At 32.5% G+C, this 20,576-nt stretch overlaps 1 protein-coding gene across 5 annotated transcripts in view; it reads right to left on the bottom strand.

Moving 5' to 3' along the window:
* Positions 1 to 15,592: 15,592 nt before the first annotated feature.
* LOC126882041 (proton-coupled folate transporter-like) overlaps positions 15,593 to 20,576 on the bottom strand; it is a 174,077-nt gene continuing 169,093 nt past the window's right edge. For all 5 annotated transcript variants that reach the window (XM_050646843.1, XM_050646840.1, XM_050646839.1 and 2 more), the window contains 2 exons: positions 18,602 to 18,845; positions 15,593 to 15,791 (listed from right to left, as the gene is read on the bottom strand). In XM_050646843.1, the coding sequence (XP_050502800.1) occupies positions 15,683 to 15,791; positions 18,602 to 18,845 (353 nt within the window). In that variant the 3' untranslated portion in view covers positions 15,593 to 15,682. The remainder of the gene's footprint in view (positions 15,792 to 18,601; positions 18,846 to 20,576) is intronic.

The raw sequence follows: 20,576 nt of genomic DNA, 5'->3' as shown, positions 1-20,576 counted from the left end.
GCAATATAAAAAATGTATCAAAATTATGTTATGACAGAAAAATATTATACTAAAAAGTCAAATATATCTTGAGAAGGATCAAAATATTCAATTCACAGAGGACAAAGTAACAAGAAGACCCTGCAAATCCCTTTGATTGAAAAGTTAACTAGGGACGGGATAGCTCGGATGGGTCCCTTTTATCCTCTCGACCCTTTTTCAAGACTTTTGTTAAACTAAATTACCAAAGTTATGGTGCGAAAATTCGACGGATCCGTTTAAATATTTTAAATATTTTTCAACATCGCTAATTATTTTTGTATATACCTACAGGCAATAGGCATATACAATAGGGTGCATCGAAAAAATAAAAGTGGGAAATGTTATATCTAATAGCGTGAAAAAGTTGCTAGTGTTATTTTTCAGCATAATATTAGTATTTTTAATTTTTTTTTCTAAGCGAATTTCCTGCCCCCCAACGACCTTGAATTTTATTAAATGTCTGATTTTTATGGAAATTTTAATTTATATTATTTGGAATAAAATATGTGCTAAGTCGATCTAAGATCAATTAAAGAAAACTTAAAATGTTGTCAATTAAAAATTTAAACGATATTTAAAGTTTTATTGTTTTTTTAGTCTCCCCAACCCCTTTGAAATGTCCCGCTTCGTGAGTCCGTGCATGTAATTTTCACTTATGTTTGGTGCGATGCCTTACGTTGTTATTGTTGTTGTTTGTAAATTAAAGATTTTTAAAATGGATAAACCAGGACCATGGGGAATAAAATCAAGATGTGCTGTGGACCGCCCCATTTTTGGGCAACCGTCAAATATACCTGAAAATGTTTTACCGAAATACAAACAAGCGATGAAGTTTTGTGGTTGCAAGAGGATAAAAACTCAGCAAGAAACAGCCAGAATTTTCTGGTATTGCCGAACATGTTGCAATTAAACTGGAGGAAATATGGAAAAAGGCTTTAATTCCAATAATTTAACATACAAGAATTATTCAGCTTTTAAAAGCCTACCATAACAAATATATGAAACTTATGAAACCATTTAAGAACAGGCAAAACAGTGAATTTTACAAAAATAAAATTAAATGCTTCAAGAACAAATAATACTTGTGCATGAGCCAGGGTGCAAATATTTCGGATATGGGTATCCGCTCTCTGGTATATCAGAAAGTATCAAATCCAGCTATTGCATGTGACGAAACAGTCGTAAATACTCGCGTTAAGGGTGATGTAATACGGCTGTTAGAAGAACATCTTAAAAAACCGCTTCATTGGTTTGTATGTCTGCGACATTCAAATGATCTACCCCTTGGACACCAAAAGAAGTTTGCCAGTGACCAAATCAAAAAACGTGAGGGTCTTCAAACTTTCTCCTTAAAAATTTTTATTCAAACGACTACTTCGAGTTAATTAACTAACAAGAACATCACCTTACAGAACCATCTATATTCTCTAGATTTTCGAGTGAGGATCTGCGAGATTTTATTAAGAATCCTAACTTAGACACTTTTAACATTGAGATTGAGAAAAATCACTGCCACAAACAATGTGTAGAATGATGTGTCAAACTTGTGACACAAGCTTATCTAGCAGTTTGTGGAGCGTATTCGAGGTATGGATTTATAAAAACTCGAATTAATTCCAGAAAAACTATGCCCCACTTTAATGTTAAATCGGAAGACACCTTCGAATAGAATGCTTTTACCATATTTTTTTGTAATATTTATACCTAATTTTGTACTTTGCTTTATATTTATTTTAGTATTAAAAAACTTGGGTGACGTCAGGGAGACGGATAAGTTAGGCTATTTTGTTATAAAAAGAATGTTTTAGTATACTTTTCTTAAGTAAAACTTTTAATTGCGTTATGAAACCAGAAAATATTTTCCAATTTAAACCGAATTTATTTATTCAAGTTCTATAAGGTATTACATTTCCCTTACAAAAGAAATTCGTATATTAATGTATTTTTTCTAATTCTTAGTTGCCGTGGGGGGCAGAAAATATTTTTTTATTTCAACGCAATTTTACTAAAATACTAAATAGTGTGTTATGCAACTTTTATGAGCTATTATTTTCGTTTCGAAATAAAAATTTTTGTCGTCTGTTAACATTTTTTCAAAATTTTTAGTTGTCTTGGGGGGCAGAAGATCTTTTCCAATTTCGAAAAAATTTTACCAGAATACTTAACAGTTGATTAGGCAACTTTTGTGAGGTATTACTTTTAGATCGCAAAAAAAAAATTTTCGCCTTTTTCGATGCACCCTAATATACAAGGTGTAACAAAAATACAGGTCATAAATTAATTCACATGTTCTGGGGCCAAAAATAGTTCGATTGAACCTAACTTACCTAAGTACAAATGTGTACATAAAAAAAGTGATAGCCTTTTCCAATATGTTGAAATCTATTAGATATCTTTTAATGAAAATGGACAAGAGGCATTTTTGTAGCAGGAACATCTTTAACCCGCCAGTGGTCGCTATATGAGATTTTCTCTCACGGTTTCAGAAAATTGCGCACAACTTTTTTTTCTGGGAAAATATACGCGCTGTAGTTCCTTCTAGTCTCCTAACTATCCTCCCTCGACAATCTAATAGACTCGCCCGCTCATATAGTGATTCAGTTTACTTAGTATCACCATATTGTTGAGTCAACGCGCTTCATGTGAGAGATTCTCTCATCAAGCGACCACCGGCGTCACCAACTCTGTATAAAAATTAATTTTATTTTTCCCTTTAAAACCCGAAATAATATCCTTTTATGATGTAATCAAAGGCGCCGTGGATGTGGTCGATGATATGAAAATCCTATATTCTATTTCACGGGTTAGTTGTAGATGGTCACTTACCATATATTTTTCAATGTTAAATATTGGCGGCATCAATAGTCACATTTTATATAAAGATAATAATAATAAAATAGAAAAACGTCGTATTTTTTTAAAGCAAATGGCTTTATCGTTGATGAGACCTCGTCTTTTTTATAAAATTATGTAAAGAAAGGCAAAAGTTGGATATGTGAGAGAAAATCTCACGCGCGACCACTCGCGTAACAATTTACCTAGCGACCAATGCCGGGTTAAAAAAGAATAAAAGTGAAATTTGTGCACCCCATAAAAAGTTTATGGGGGTTTTGTTCCCTTAAACCCCCCCAAATATTTGTGTACGTTCTAATTAAATTAATATTGTGGTACCATTAGTTAAACAAAATGTTTTTAAACCTTTTTTGTCTTTTTGTAACTTTTTTATAAGTCAGTTTTTATCGAGATATTTTGAACATTTTTGTATAAAATCTAACACAAATTTTTACATGGTAAGTAATATTATAGAGACCTGGTAATAATATGAAAATTTATTGTGAATTTATATTTTTGAAAGTGAAGTATATTTTTAAACATATTAATATCTCGATAAAAAATCGTTTATCGATAAAACACTAAGAGGCAAAAAAGTTTTAAAAACATTGTGTTTAACCCACATAACAATTTCATGTTCTTAGTAGATTCATAGAACATACTTTTCAGAAAAAGTATATACTGAGAATATGCGTAATTACCATTACGAATGTGCAGAGCAGATGCTGAGTATACATTACAGTACTTAAACGTTCTGTGTATATACTTAGAATGTACTATAAACCTTCTATTCATATACTTAGAATAAACTACCGCACATCTTTTTAGTATGTGGGAAGAATATACTTTTAAAAATATTCCAAGCCAGTGCTATATTGCTCAGAAGTATGTTTTCAGCATCACCTAATCTCATCCTAGGTTCTACCAACTATCATATTTACATAATCAAATTGCATACGAGAATGTAATTAGTACATTTTACAATATTACTTAAAAAGTAAGTATACCTCGTCCAATTTACTTACCGTTGCACGTCATCCGCGCCATAGCCTGTGGCACGATACCAACACGAAATATCTAGGCGGTAGGTGTGTTCCCCTTTAGAATCATTTTGATTCTAAAAAAGAACACACCCACCGCCTAAATATTTTGTGTTGGTATCGTGTCACAGGCTATGGCGCGGATGACGTGCAACGGTAAGTAAATTGGACGAGGTATAGGTACATATAAATTTTAGTTATTTGTATAAATATTATATAGGTAAGTATATATTATATTTAGGTATTATGTGCATATCAAAATAAACATGCTGAATATATAAATATAATACCTAGATATAAATATTATATAATACTTAGTGAAACTAAACTATAACTAAAATTTATATATTTTGTACTTACCTACTATTTAAGTAATATTGAGTTACCAAAATGAATTTAATATTTTCTAGCACCACAAACAAAATAAACAGATTATGTGTATGTTCCTACATAGTCCTAGTTTCTAGTATACTTTGTCTTTCGTCTTCCTCCTATCACAGCATCAAGCATAGATTGGATACAAATACAAATGCCTGTGCACTGTGCCCTGTGCCTCTTTAGTGTTTGTGTTTGCGTTTTTATTTTCATAAAACCTCTGTTCATTTCTATACAGGTAGAATGAGAAGGGTCATTTCCGTTACCGTAAAATGGGGTTACTTTGACCGCTGGGGTGAATTTGACCGAAAACATAGAAAAATATCTATTGTGATATACTTCAGCCACCCTGTATAATTTTTAAAATTATTTTTAACGATTCGAATTTATAAATATCTAAGAATTCATTTTTAATTAAAAAAAAAACAATTAATATTCCAAGGGTTGTTAAATCCACCGATATAACGAATTAAGAAAAAATGGTTTAAAAAACGGTCAAATTAACCCCACTTACAAGAAAAATAATTTTACAGGCAAAATGCATATACGGTCAACTTCCCCCCAGATGGGGTGAACTTGACCAAAGGCATTTTTTATTTTTTTTTTTTCTAAGTCATGACTATTTTCTTGTAATTATAATCTAAGCTACTGAAAGTAGACGCCTAAACCCATAACATATTTGCATATAGAAAAATGTAGCAAAATTTAAAATATGATTCTTATAGGATTAAAGTACAAAATCGGTCAAAGTCACCCCATTTTACGGTATTCCGTTTGCATTATTCCGATCTTTTACGATCTGGTAATGGTGTATTCTTTTATAAACAGCAATTGAATGTATCTAATAAATTCCAACGATGTAAAAATACTCATGGTAAAATCAAAATGGTAAATTCATTTCAATTATGAAAACGAAATTTTTTTCTTTAATACAAATTAATTTTTAAACTTTTTTACCATACCTACAATTAAAACAATTTTAAGAAATGAATTCGTCCGGGATACCTACATACATAAATTATTTTATTAATTATTCTAAAAATAATAAGTTGATCATCTATAAGGCTAACATTATTCTTCCTATACATACATATTCTTTTTAAGATATTTTAAAAGTACATACGTACAAGTATGTGTTAAGCACATACTTTTAAAGTATATTCGATGAAGGTATATTCCAATAATATACTTTTACGAATATTCTGAGATAATACGTACACGAATGTGCTCAGTATATTCGGTACGAGAATATTCTTTAAAGTATATGCAAAGAACATGAAATTTAGAATGTTTTTTATGGTACATGCTATGCTTAGTACTACGCATGTACTAAAAAGAATATACTCTGTCGAATGTTGGTAGTGTATGCTTTGAAAATGATGCGAACATCATTGTTATGTGGGAACTAATGGTAACAAAATAATAATTTAATTGGAACGTACACAAACATTTGAGGCGTTTAAGAGAACAAAACCCCCATAAATTTTTTATGTAAATATATTAAAAAAGAAGCCGCGTCTTAATAAAAACTGGCTTATCGAAAAAATACTAAGAGGCCAAAAAGTTTTAAAAATATTGTATTTAACTAATGGTACCTCAGTAATAATTTAATTGGAACGTACACAAAGTTTGTTGCGTTTAAGGGAACCAATCCCCCATAAAATTTTTATGGGTTGCACAAATTTCACAGTTATTATTTTTTTGAGATGTCCCTACCATAAGAATATCACATGTCCATTTTAAATAAAAAATCTCCACTAGTTTTCGAAATATTGGAAAAACATCGATTTTCATTGTGTAACTTCAAAGGGTTTTAACTTTTTTAATGTGCACATTTGTACTAAGGCAAGTTAGGTTCAATCGAACTATTTTTGATCCCAGAATATGTGATTTAATTTATGACCTGCATTTTTGTTACACCCTGTATAATAGCCTATTGCACATTATGTAGGTTAAAATTTAAAATATTTCACAATTATAAAAGTGAAATTTAAAATGGTACATTTTAACTGAAAAATTATATCAGAATATTGAATACAGTAATGAGACAAGCATAAGCAAAAATTACAAATAAACAAAACATTAAAAATAATAATTAGAAAATTAGAAGAAAATTGTTTTTAATCACTAGTAGATGTGACTGAAGAGTCCAATTCTAATTTTTAATTATTTAAGTTCTTTTATTTTTGTTTAACTGATTTTGCGTAAAGACCTTTACTTCATTCCAAGACTTTCATTGATCTATTATCTCATCCATGATGGATCTTCTCAAAGTTTGTGCTGGGCGACTTCCTTTTCTTTTTCCTTGTGGATTCCACTCTAGGGCAGTCTTTATAATAATGGACCTATTTTTCGGAGTGTGTGACCTATCCACCCCCACTTTCGGGACTTCATTTCATTTTCTACCTTCTTTTGTTCGGTCAGGTGTAGCAGATTTCCGTTTCTGATAATCTTAGGCCAGAAAATACGAATTATTATTTGTAGGCATTTATTATCAAAGATCTGCAGTTTGTCTGTAAGGGTTTTTGTCACTTTCCAGGTTTCACACCTGTAGAGTAGAACACAACGGACACGACATTTGACTGGAACAGTCGGATCTTTGTATTTGTAGTATATTGGCCAGACCTCCAAAAAGGGTTGAACATGCTGAAAGCTTGTTAAGCTTTTCGTTTCCTCATACGGATATCGTCTTCTGTACATCCGCTTTCTGTTATGGCACTTACAAGATACTTAAAATTTTCCATATTTTCAATCTGCTGTTGTTAATAGTAAATAGTACGTTGTTTCTTGCATTTATTCTCATGGATTTGGTTTTATTAATATTAATTATCAAACCTATTTTATTGGCTTCAGTGGAAAGTGTTTCCAATTGGTCAGTCACATCTCGGCGATCATTCTAGATCGTTTAGGCGTGTTCCTAATAGCGACTTTACACGATGCAAGTAATTGGGCAATTAATTGCACAATTTCTTACGCAAGAACTTGTACAATAAGTTGCAACTAACTTTCTGCATTCAAGTGATTACACGGTGCACACAATTGCATAAACTGAATGAAATAGACAAAAATTTCTTTGACAAAATAGCATAAATTTTAGGTTAGGTATGTTGTTTTTATAAATTAAATGTAATTTTTTGAGTTACTCTGGGCTAATTAGCAAAATACAAGGAACAGTTATTTACCAGCAATTTTATTGCTGGAATGGAATCTTATGATTGTATAAATTAATAATATAGGTATGCAAAGTCCGCAGATAGTGTGCTACTTTTTTTATAAACAAAATGGCGCCCGAAAATCGTGTTTTTTTTAATTTTTTGCTTTATAACTCCAAAGATTTTAACTTTGCACCAAAAACACCCAAATAAAAATTCACCGTAATTAAATTTTGCATAGAGACGTGTTTTTCTCGATTTACTTCGACGAAATGCGGTTTTTCCAACAAAATCTTTAATTTTGAACTAAAATTTTAGATAAGAAATTGTTTATGAATAATTAAATAACTTTATAGCTTAAGTAATATAAAAGCTCTTTTCGTATCGATTATAATTCCAGAAGTAGATGGAAATTGAATGAACAGTTTAGCAACAATTAAACTGTTAATTAAAAATTTACGGTCGCTATAATAACCATAATAATTACCATGCATAAGAATACCTATGATTTTTGTATAAAAAGGCACTATACCAGACCTACCTAATAAACTTTACAGAATTGAAATTGGACTATTTAAGCGGCCTCGGGAATATTTTAAAATTATAAACAATCTTTTGGCTTATAAACAAATAGAATATTTCGGGAAATATTAAATGAAAGTAAATTATGAAAACGGTATTGGAAGGAACGCGGCATGGCGATTCTTTCGCAAAGACTCGTAATATATTATATTATTATAATGAAAACTATCGACATTACGAGTGAGAAAGGCCAAAAATACCAAAATTCCAATCAAAATTTAGGTTGGAGAAAATGGAATCTCAGAGTTCAAGATCGGTATACGTTAAAAAAATGCATTTTCTTGGCTTCCTATTTAATAGATTAATTTATTTATTATAACACAAATGTTTAATTTGTTTAAACAAAGATTGTTTAAATATTTATACAGCTTTCAAATGAGAATATTTCTATTTTAAACGTTAGAAGGAACACTTGTGGTAAGTTTATCTAAAAAAAGTGTACAAGTGGAAAAATATGTAGTTTTATTTTCTTATAAAAATTAATTTATTATAACAAAACAAACGCAATTTTGACATTTAATAATGCGTCAGTTAGATAGCTCTACTCGAGTTACTTAAGAACATAAAAATAATGAAAAAAATTGGTCCATGGGAAGCCGAGAAAATGCATTTTTTTAACGTATACCGATCTTGAATTAGAGATTATTTTTTCTACAACCTAATTTTTGATTGGAATTTTGGTATTTTTGGCATTTTCCACTCGTAATATGGATAGTTTTTATTATAATAATATATGTTACAAGTCTTTTAAAGATATGAAATTTTGTGTGGAAAAAGAGGACCGAAATAAAAAAGGTGATGGTTTGAAAATTACCATCTTATGGTTTATATCTTTGCCGTACATGCCTGTCAACTTTGACCGGTTGTATCTCTATAAGCGACATGCCGCGTTATTTCCAATGCCGTTTTCATAATTTACTTTAATTTAATATTTGCCGAGATATTCTATTTGTTTATAAACCAAAAAATTGTTTGTAATTTTAAAATATTCCTGAGGCCGCTCAAATAGTCTAATTTCAATTCTGTAAAGTACATTAGATAGGTATTATAGTGCCTTTTTATACAAAAATCATAGTTATTCTTATGCATCGTAATTATTATGGTTATTATAGCGACCGTAATTTTTAATTAACAATTTAATCGTTGCTAAATTGTTTATTCAATTTTCATCGTCTTCTGGAAATATAATCTATAAATATTTGGAGTTACAGAGCAAAAATTGAAAAAACACGATTTTCGGGCGCCATTTTGTTTATAAAAAAGTAGCACACTATCTGCGGATTTTGCATACCTATATTATTAATATATAGGGTCATAAGATTCGATTCCAGCAATAAAATTGCTGGTAAATAACTGTTCCCAAAAATCGCCTATTCTCCGATAATCTGCCCAGACCAAATCTTCTTTTGTGTTTGTCAGTAAGAGCTAAAATACGAGCACTATTATCTAGCCTAGCATGTGACCGGTTTTTCATAGTATTCAACGGCTGCACAAGCATTTTTTCCCAAACGGCAATCCCCTTCATGATGCGTTGTTTTAACTACAATTATGATGTTTGGCCAACGTAGCTTTTATGACATCCTAGAAAAGGCAATTCATGAAACAAATTATTTTTTCTCGTGCTTTTTCTTATCACCATGTTGAAAGTGATGATATGACTTTTTAGTTTTAGAGCTTTTTCATTTTAAAAACCATTTTAAATTCCACTTTCATAATTATTATGAAATAATTTCTGTCATTATTTTAAACCTATTATCTCCATTTTCCATCAAATTTAAAATTATAATTGTTTTACAGTGTATTGTGAAAAAAAATATTATGTTCTGCATATTCAAATATTCCTCCTTTTTATTATAAAATTGTTTTGTCCAAAAAATCGCTTGTGCCTGCGTAAATATTTTTGAGGCTCAAAAGTAGAAACAATATGACGAAATTCCTAGAAATACTCCGGTCAACTTACGCATCCGAGGCTACAAAAATTACCATTAAGCTGAAAATTGGCAGGATTATTCAAAATACCATCATAAATGAAATCTAAAAAGTCCTCATAAATCCGACCCGTGCTAAAAATTTTACGCGAAGTCAAAGGTCACCAAATATGGTTTTTAGCGATTTTCAGCAAAACGGTAAGTTTTATCGTAAAATTAGTTCTACCAAAAAATGTAGATTAGATAATTATCTATAAAAAGTGCCTTTTACTTTTTTCCACCGTTTTTGAGATATAACGATTCAAAAAGTGGTAATCGTCATAATATGCGCACACGTTTCCACACCACCTTTGAGGTAGTGTACATTAGAAGATGAAGATGTTGCTGAAGTTCTACGACGTTGTTCTGCAGCTTTAATATTTCTCGTAAAATCATTCATCATCATCATTCTCTTTGCCTTATCCCTATGCGGGGTCGGCTTCCCTAATTGCATTTCTCCACACAATTCTATCTTGGGCCATATCAATGTTAATCCCCTTTACCAACATGTCCTGCCTTATCGTCTCCCCCCAGCTCTTCTTTGGTCTTCCTCTCCTACTCCTTCCAGGAATCTGCACTTCAGCTATTCTTCGTATTGGGTGGTTAACGTCTCGACGTTGAACATGACCAAACCATCTTAACCTATGCTCTCTCATTTTGGCATCAATTGGTGCCACACCTAGACTTCCCCTAATATACTCATTTCTAATTTTATCCTTCTTTGTCACTCCACTCATCCATCTAAGCATTCTCATTTCCGCCACATGCATTCGCTGTTCCTCTTTCTTTTTCACTGCCCAACATTCAGTTCCGTACATCATAGCTGGTCTTATGGCTGTTTTATAGAATTTTCCCTTCAGCTTCATTGGAATTTTTCTGTCACACAACACACCACTCGCTTCTTTCCACTTCATCCATCCAGCCCTAATTCTACTGCATGCATCTCCATCTATTTCTCCATTACTCTGTAATACCGATCCTAGGTACTTAAAACTATTGCTTTTTACAATCATTTCACCATCCAAAGATACCATTTTATTTGTAGTAGCTCCATCTTTAAATGAACATTCCAAATACTCTGTTTTTGTCCTACTAAGTTTTAAACCTTTTTCCTCCAGAGCTTGTCTCCACTGTTCCAGTTTTTGTTCTAAGTCTCTTTCACTATTTCCTACTAACACGACATCATCAGCATACATTAAGCACCATGGAATGTTACCCTGTATTTTCGCTGTTATCTGGTCCAAAACTAATGAGAATAAATACGGACTAAGCACAGAACCTTGATGCAATCCTACTTTCACATGAAATTTATCAGTCTCTCCCACACCTGTCCTAACACTAGTCGTTACTCCCTCATACATATCCCTCACAATCTTTACATATTCACCAGGGGCTCCTTTCTTATTGAGTGCCCACCACAGAATCTCTCGAGGAACTCTATCATATGCTTTCTCAAGATCAATGAATACCATATGAGCGTTTGTTTCTTTACTCCTGTATTTTTCCATCAACTGCCTTATAATGAAAATTGCATCTGTTGTTGATCTACCCTGCATAAAGCCAAATTGATTCTCGGATATTTCGGTTTCTTCACGTATCCGTCTATCAATTACTCTTTCCCATATTTTCATGGTGTGGCTAAGCAGTTTTATAGCCCTGTAGTTTGTACATTGTTGTATATCTCCCTTGTTTTTGTAAACAGGTACCAGTATACTGCTTCTCCATTCGTCTGGCATTTGTCCAACTTCCATAATTCTATTAAATAGACCTGCTAGCCACCTTGTTCCTGTCTCTCCCAATGCTCTCCATACTTCCCCAGGAATATCATCTGGTCCTACCGCTTTTCCTTTCTTTATTTTTTGAAGCGCTTGAGCCACTTCCTTGTTGGTTATTTTGGTGACCATTGCTGCTACTGTCTCCGTTGACTCTACAGGCTGTCTGTCAAATTCTTCATTTAATAAGCTGTCAAAGTACTTTCTCCATCTCTTTTTGACATCCCTTTCGTGAACTAGTATTTTATTATTTTCATCTCGGATACATCTAATCTGATTAAAATCTTTTGCTTTCTTTGCTCTCTGTTTGGCTATTTTATATATCTTCGTTTCGCCTTCCCTGGTATCAAGTTGATCGTATAGGTGTGAATACGCTTCTGCTTTAGCTTTTGCTACTGCTACTTTCGCTTCCTTTTTGGCGACCATATAGTTTTGAAGATCTATGTCCGATCTGGTTTCTTGCCACTTTTTATATAATTTTCTCTTCTCTTTTATGTTTCCTTGTACTTCATTTGACCACCACCAAGTCTCTTTATCTTCAAACTTCTTTCCTGACGTTTTCCCAAGTATTTCAATAGCCGTCCCTCTAATAATATTGGCCATTTTTCTCCAAATTGTGTTAGGGCTTCCTTTCATGTTCCAACATATTTTTTCTACTATTCTTTCCCTGAATAGACCTTCCTTCTCATCTTTTAGCATCCACCACTTGATTTTTTGTGGTCCTCTCCGATATTTTTGTTTAGTTTCGCTTTTTACTTCGATGTCCAGAACAAGCAGCTTATGTTGTTGGCTTACTGTCTCACTAACTATTACCTTGCAGTCCTTGCATTCACGTATGTCTTCTTTCCTTATCATGAAGTAGTCTATTTGGGATTGATGTTGTCCACTTTTGTAGGTAATAAGTTGAGTTTCTCTCTTTTTAAAGAATGTGTTAACAATCGCCATATCCAATGCTGTTGCTAATTCTAGCATGTCATCTCCAGCTTCATTTCTAGTTCCAAAGCCTAATCCCCCATGTATTGTTTCATATCCTGTCTTGGCTTGGCCCACATGTGCATTGAAATCACCTCCTATTATAACTTTCTCCTCCGCTGGAATATCACTCAGTATGTCTCCCAATTGATCATAGAAAGCTCTTCTTTCATTCTCACCCAGACCTGTTTGAGGAGCATACACACACACAACATTCAATACCTCTTTATCAATTACAAATTTCACTGACATCATTCTATCACTCGTTCTTACAACATCTACTACATTATCTTTCATTTCACTATCAGCAATTATACCAACTCCATTTCTAGTGTTACTACTCCCTACATACCACAATTTATATCCATCACCTAGTTCTTTCGCCCTTTGTCCTTTCCACCTAGTTTCTTGAATACAAGCAATTTGGACTCTTCTTCGTTTGAGCGCATCCACTAACTCCAGACTCTTACCTGTAAGACTACCAAGATTCCAAGACCCTATCCTGATTTTTCTAACCTGCAATGGTGTTCCCCCTGAGATAGTCCTCACCCGGAGATCCGAATGGAGGCTCATTTTACTTCCGGAACATTTTACCTCAGGAGATGCCATCATTTCAGTATAAGTTTTTATTTCGTTTGGAGAAGGTCTTTTCATTATTATGGCCTGAAAAGATTTTTGGATATTTGATGCCTGAATGCCTTTTCTATCAGCACCATACCCTGCCCTGTCCTGCACGTTTAGCCAATACACCACCAATGCAACCAAAGTGCAGTATTACCCCACACCCGCCTGCATTTTTCTGTATAGGCCAGGATCCCTACTGTAAGGACTGCCCTATAAGCCAATGTATTGTTGCCCGTATCCCGCCACTAGGAGGCACGTACTTCATTCGGGATTCAAAATATTCTACAATTTTTACTATATTATGTATAGATGCCATTGTTAAGTAGTACGGGGTGATTGATGTATTCACGCAGTGTTAAATGTTAATTTGTATTGATAAATACAAAATTATGAATTTTTAATGTTGGAAAAGCTATCTCGGCAAAAAACGGTCCAAGGAAAACTTTTTTTTCAGATGTGTGAAAAATTGTCAGGAACACGAATATCGAAACGGCATTTCAAATTTTTAATCCCCGCGACTTTATTATTTCTCGTAAAATCATTATAGCCATCAAATACGACAAACTCTGGGACCAAAATGACGCCGTACATACTGAACGTATTTATCTAAGATAACGTTGAATGTTTCTTCGCTATCCCACAAAATGCGATGTAATAGATATCCTCCATCAATGATGTATGTCGCTTTTATGTTGTTAATATAAATATTAACCTTCTGAAAACAATCGTAAATGGCAGACTTTTGTGTTTTACGCATTCCAATGTCGTCAAACAATGATAAAGGGTATGGAGCCAATTCATAGCCAAAATATTCTTCAATTTCATCTTGAAATGCCGCAGTAATACTCATTCGTTGAAACAATAATACAGAAACATTGTTCAAACCCTTCTGAGAAAAGAATATGTAGAGTGATTAGATTAGCCGACGAACGTGTTTAATCCGACAAAACCTACCTTTACAAATTGAACTAAGGTGCATAAATAAAAAGAATTATTACAAGTTAATACTTTGTCATATCAATTTACTATTTTTGTTGGGATAAAGCCGTAAAATTCAAATAATTCTTATTATTTTCACGTTACATTCACTTTGTAAAATTTTTTTTGTTGGAACTGTGATATAATACAGCTTATACATTGCATCCCTCGGTAGACCGCAAGCTGTATAGTAGAAACATTACCTTGTTTATAATCTTATATTATTATGTGTAATATAAGTTAAGTTGACTGATAGAATATTATGTTTACTTGTATTACAGCTTCAGTGATGTATATACCTGGTGTACTAATACATATTATATTATGACGATTAGAAGTCTTTCAACTCATTGAATCGTTGTATCTCAAAAACAGTGGCTCTTAGGAAAAAAACTATTAAGATATTTTTTATAGATAATTATCTAATCTACATTTTTTGTTAGAGCTAATTTTACAATAAAACTTACCGTTTCGCTGAAAATCGCTAAAAACCATATTTGGTGACCTTTGACCCCGCGTAAATTTTTTATAGGTCTGGATCCCGCGTATGAAAAAAAAGTTGATTAATAGCAAGCTGAAAATTTGTTAATAGCTTAAGGGTGTCTAGTCGAATAAACTTTGATATGTGTGAACACTGGAACAGGGGTAGTTTTAATTGTGGAACAGGTTAAAAATTTGGAACGGTCACAGCACGAAAACGGCACATTTATTTTGTCCGACAGAACAGACTTAAACTCTTCGAACAGAGATTAAACTCTCATGCAAAAATCAGACTGCTATTTATCACCAAATGGGCGTTTTAATGAGTGGAACATGTAGAATATGTCAAATGACAGGAATTATGACAGGTAATAAATAGCAGTCTGATTTTTTCATGAGAGTTTAATCTCTGTTCGGAGAGTTTAAGTCTGTTCTGTCGGACAAAATAAATGTGCCGTTTTCGTGCTGTGACCGTTCCAAATTTTTAACCTGTTCCACAATTAAAACTACCCCTGTTTCAGTGTTCCCATATATCAAAGTTTATTCGACTAGACACCCTTAAGCTATTAACAAATTTTCAGCTTGCTATTAATCAACTTTTTTTTCATACGCGGGATCCAGGCCTATTAGCACGAGTCGGATTTTGAGGACTTTTTAGATTTCATTTATGATGGTATTTTGAACAATCCTGCCAATTTCCAGCTTGATGGTAATTATTGTAGCCTCACTCCTATTTTTGAGTCTAAGTAGGCCGGTCTAAAATAAATAGTCTAACGAAAAAGAAAAGGACAAGAAAATTAACATCTTACCTTACTCTTTATTTATAAAATATTAAACTTTAAATATGCTTACATTATAATTCAATAAAAAACAACGGTGCAAAATAATTATTCTAGATGCTGATCTGATTTGAGAACGTCAAAACTCATTTTTTCTGTTTCGGATAGTAATAATTTACTCTTGTCCTTTGGAGGAGATTCCAGTTTCATAATAATTCTGTAACAAATGAATGTAAAAGTTAAGTTTCATAAAATTGTCTCAGAAGAACAAGGTTTTAGGTCGGGAAGAGCATGCACCGACGGACGATATATTTATGATGAAGCAAGTTCAAAAGAAATCGTTAGAGTAGAACTAATCGGCATATTTATTCTTCGTGAACCTGACAGAGTCAAATTAAAGGACGTTATCCGTTTATTGTACGCAAAAGAGCACCTCTAGGAATAATTAAAACGAGAAGACAGGGGGATTACCTGAGTCCTCTATTGTTCACCCTAATTATGGATGAAACAATAAAAAAAGTAAGAACTAAAAAAGTATACCAAATCGGAGAAAAATAACTTAAAAAAGTCTGCTATTAGGCCAGGAACCGAAGCTTTTCACCTCTCAATTTTTACAGAATGGATCGTTTTGCTTGAAAATTTGAGAATAAGTAGTGGATAGTCCAAGGATCAAAATCTACATGATGCTGTAACAAAAATAAGGAAACTTCTGTTGGAGTGAAAGTAAAAAAGAAAGATATACTCCAACAGAAGTAAGGAAAAAAAAAAGAAAAGACTAGGTAAATATAACTAAATAGTTAAATAGTTGGGGCTCTTATGAAAATAAAAGTGAAGGGGCTTCAGCGTTGAAGCCGAAGTAATAAAAATTACTACTTTTCAGTAGTACTGAAGAAAGGGGGATTAGAAGGGATAATTAGTAGAAGTGGGAAGAGACAGAGGCAAACTGAATAGAGTTGGCTAGCAAGAGATGCAAGAAAACCACTTGACACTCAAGGATGGATACGGCTCGTTTGCATGCCTGTCGAAGAACAGTAGCTCTATATAGATAGTAATGATGACTAAAAGATGAAATAATAAAATAAGAATAATGTACTGAAACTGAATGAAGATGGATAATTGCTAAAGACGAACAAGATAAATAAATCTAACAAATCATGGGCGCCATGAAAATGATCTTCGATCATTTTCCCAGGTATCTTATACTGCTGTCAAATATTAAATATATTAAATCTGTAATAATGAACATAAAGGAGTAATAAAATAATTGATATACAAAATAAATAAATATTTATTAAAAATAACTACTAGATTTTTAACAATCTCTGAGTTAGACAAGCATATATCATGTAACTCTAAAATGACATAAGTTATACAAGAAGCTATATATATTTTAAAGATAACAACAATAATGTTATCTGTTATAAACTTAAATACCTCTTACATATATATAGGGTACAACTCACATGAGTCTTCTACCAAATGGTTATAGTACGTCTGCTACGTACAACTAAAGGAAACTGACAAAGATGAAAATACTACAAATAAATAGGCCCAAGCCTCACTAAGAGAAAATACAATAATGAATAAATAAAGTTAAATATACAATTGACTAAAGTAGAAATGAAGTTGAGATAAATACCGACGATGACCTAAATTAACCGAACAAATGGAATAAAGCGAATAACAGTAAAATATTTGGGAAACAAGCTAGTAATATTAAAAAATAAATCTACCCGAATTACATAAACCAATAATAAAGTATTAAAAACCTAATTTTCTCTAGGCTTATTCCTGTGCACAAGAAGTTACCGTAGATACAAAGTTTGGGAACCAAATAATCTAATATACAAATATGTCAAAAAAAAAACCAGAGGTAACCTAAATCTGGAAAAAACATAGTGTATTTAACAGATAGTCTGAAATATAAAAAAACCAATAGTTACTAAAACACCTCACTAAATGTTCCCAAACGAGGTTGCGGTTGCATCCTAGAAAATGATGCACCAGGATGGTGCGACCCCATGACTCCTGTAGGCCCAGGTGCCAAGACGAAAATTGAGCTGGAACGCTCCCATAGCTTGCTCCCAATTAGACATACTCCCAATGGTGACTTGGCCGTGGCTGCAGTGGTTTCGCTAGGTGGTCAAAGGGCTACGGTTTCATGTTAGGGTTTCTTCCAAATGGCGAATGATTCCTATTAGGCTCCAACAGGAGTTGTCACACACATGTCTCCCTAACTCCAGACAACCCTTGCTGGTAACTTTTTACTTTAAAAACTGGATCGATGTTATAAAATAGGGTGTATGGAACTCATCCGCCATTCCATGGTACCAGTACCAAGTACCAAACCAACCCACTTAGCAGCCACAAACCAAGTGACGAACGAGAGACGTTTCTCCGCCAAGGTGAACGTCAAATTCTCTCAGAACACGAAATAATTCTCGATAGGTGAAGTACGTTCCATCACCGAGGTATGACGTCACCTCAGTAGTCCTATACGAGAAATTAGAGAATTTAAATGAAGACCGAGGGAAAATAATTATAATAATAATTAAAGAGCTAATTTTGTAACGTGACCGTTACAATGCCGAAAGGCGCTTTTACCATGGGGGTGGTTGCCACCCCATCTCGGGGGTGGAAATATTTTTATTATATTTTTACCGCAAAAATTGATAAAAACATTCATTATAGGCAAAAAATGTTCTATACATTTTTTTGATAAAATTAATAGTTTTCGATTTATTCGCTATCGAAAGTGTTAAACTTTTGCTTCCTCTGCTACTTTTTATGTTCAATTATAGGGTTTTTTAAGTTGACGTACGTAAACTGACAAGTAGCTGTCAAAGTTGACGTAAACTGGAAAGTATATCTGAATTAATAATAGACATGCATTGTATTATAGCTATCTCTGTCGTTCAGAGCCACCTATGGTGACAATAATTTTGGATCACACGTTATTATCTATTAAAAAATAACGAATAATGAACATGATATTAAACGGTCGTAGAAAAATTATTTTATACTTACAGAAGTAAAATAACGCTTATTGTATGTATTCCGGCGGACATAAAATTAAAAGCCCCAGGATATGTTGAGATTGTTGCATTGTAAACCATGGAGTACAGAGGTCCTCCTCCTAAACCAATAAGGTACGCGCTTGCCATTATTGTTGAGAAAACTTTTCCAGCTTCATCCTGTGATACTGATTTGGTTACTAGAGTCCTTAGCATGGGAGTTGTTACTCCCCCTACAAGACCGTTGAGAACAGCACCTAAAAATTAAACTTGGAGATAAAGACAAGTTGCTGATTATAGAAAACATATAGAACGTCTGGTTCATTACGAAGTTCAAAAACGATATTATCCATTACGTTACTTTGTGTACAGAAAATTCATATAAGCAAAAAAAGGAAATTTAAAGTTGAATCAGGTTGCGTTTTTCTAAAAATCCAATTTTCCTAATGACTAATGTCATTGAGGCAACGATCATCAAGGAAAAATATAAAGGAGATGATATCTTGATCCTGCGTATACCGATGATTCCAACGGACTTAACCACTTATAGTCCAAGTAATGAAGCTTAAAATAGGACAAAACCTCGCAATTTTTACAGAATGGATCGATTTGTTTGAAAATTTGAGAATAAGTAATGGATAGTCTAAGGATCAAAATCTATATCATGCCGAAAGGCGCTTTTACCATGGGGGTGGTTGCCACCCCATCTCGGGGGTGGAAATTTTTTATTATATTTTAATCACAAAAGTTGGTAAAAAAGTTCATTTTAAGCAAAAAACGTTCTACACATTTTTTTGATAAAATTGATAGTTTTCGATTTATTCGCTATCGAACGTATTAGTTTTATATCGAAAAAATCAATGTTTTTAATAAGTTTTCTGCTAATAAGTCTAAAAGTTTTCGTTTTATCAAAACAACTTTACTTAACAAAAATGTACCTTTTAAAAATATAAACAAAACTGTTTTTTTAAATATTCTTTGAGATCAGTAGTAATCGAGCTATACTTTATTATATGTTGGCTCTTCTTCGTCAAATGCTAAATATTGTAGTTTCAAAGCCAAAAGACGGGAAAACTAAGCATTTTTGGAGGGCAACTTTTTCAAACTAATTTAAAGTACTTAAAAATATCTATCTCGAGAAATAAAAAAAAGTCTCTAGCTCAAAAATTAAGTGACTTATAATGAAAAGAATGTCAGTCCCCATTTTTTCAGCGAAAAAGTGATCGCAAGCAACCCCCTAATCACCACCCTAATTAAAATTAGTCATTAACCATATTTTTGGTCTTTTTTATTTATGTATTATTAATAGCTTCTAGAAGTTTGACCGGCTTAGAATGATTAGTTTTTAAAAAAATTAGTTAAAGCGAATAACAAATTTTTGTAGTTTGGAAAAAAGATGGCCTTTTCTTCAGAATAGCAAGATTAGCATCAGAGATACGAAAAAATGTTTAAATATGAAATTGTAGCTTATTTAATTCCCAATAACCATGGTGCAAAAATTTTTTTATGGCAAAAATTGAGTGAGATATTGACAATTCAATCTTGTAATAACATGCAAAAACCACCTTTAGCAACTCTTTCAAAGTCATCTCTTTTTGCGACTGAGGATTTCAAAAAGATTTAATATTAATAAGCTTATAGATCTTGTAAAAACCTACGAAATTATATTTTACCAATCTTTCTAAAATAAGAAATAAAAAAGTTATGGTTAAAAAATCAATATATTTTTTTGAAAAAAAAAAGGAAAGATCCAATTGGAAGCATAATAATGTAAGTTAACAGTAGCGTTTTTAATCATTGGCCTTTAATATATTCTAGAAGTTAATATATTCTAGAAGTTTGATCGGCTTAGAATGATAAGTTTAAAAAAAAGAGGAGTTAAAAGCTAATAACGAATTTTTGTAGTTCAAAAATGCCATTTTCTTCAGAATAGAAAGATTAGCATCAGAGATACGAAAAAATGTTTTAATATAAAATTGTAGATTATT

This window comes from Diabrotica virgifera, chromosome 3 (assembly GCF_917563875.1).
Source record: "Diabrotica virgifera virgifera chromosome 3, PGI_DIABVI_V3a".
Classification (NCBI taxonomy): Eukaryota; Metazoa; Arthropoda; class Insecta; order Coleoptera; family Chrysomelidae; genus Diabrotica; species Diabrotica virgifera.
Note: the sequence above shows the minus strand (reverse complement) of the source record. Positions and strands in the feature narration are given on the sequence as shown.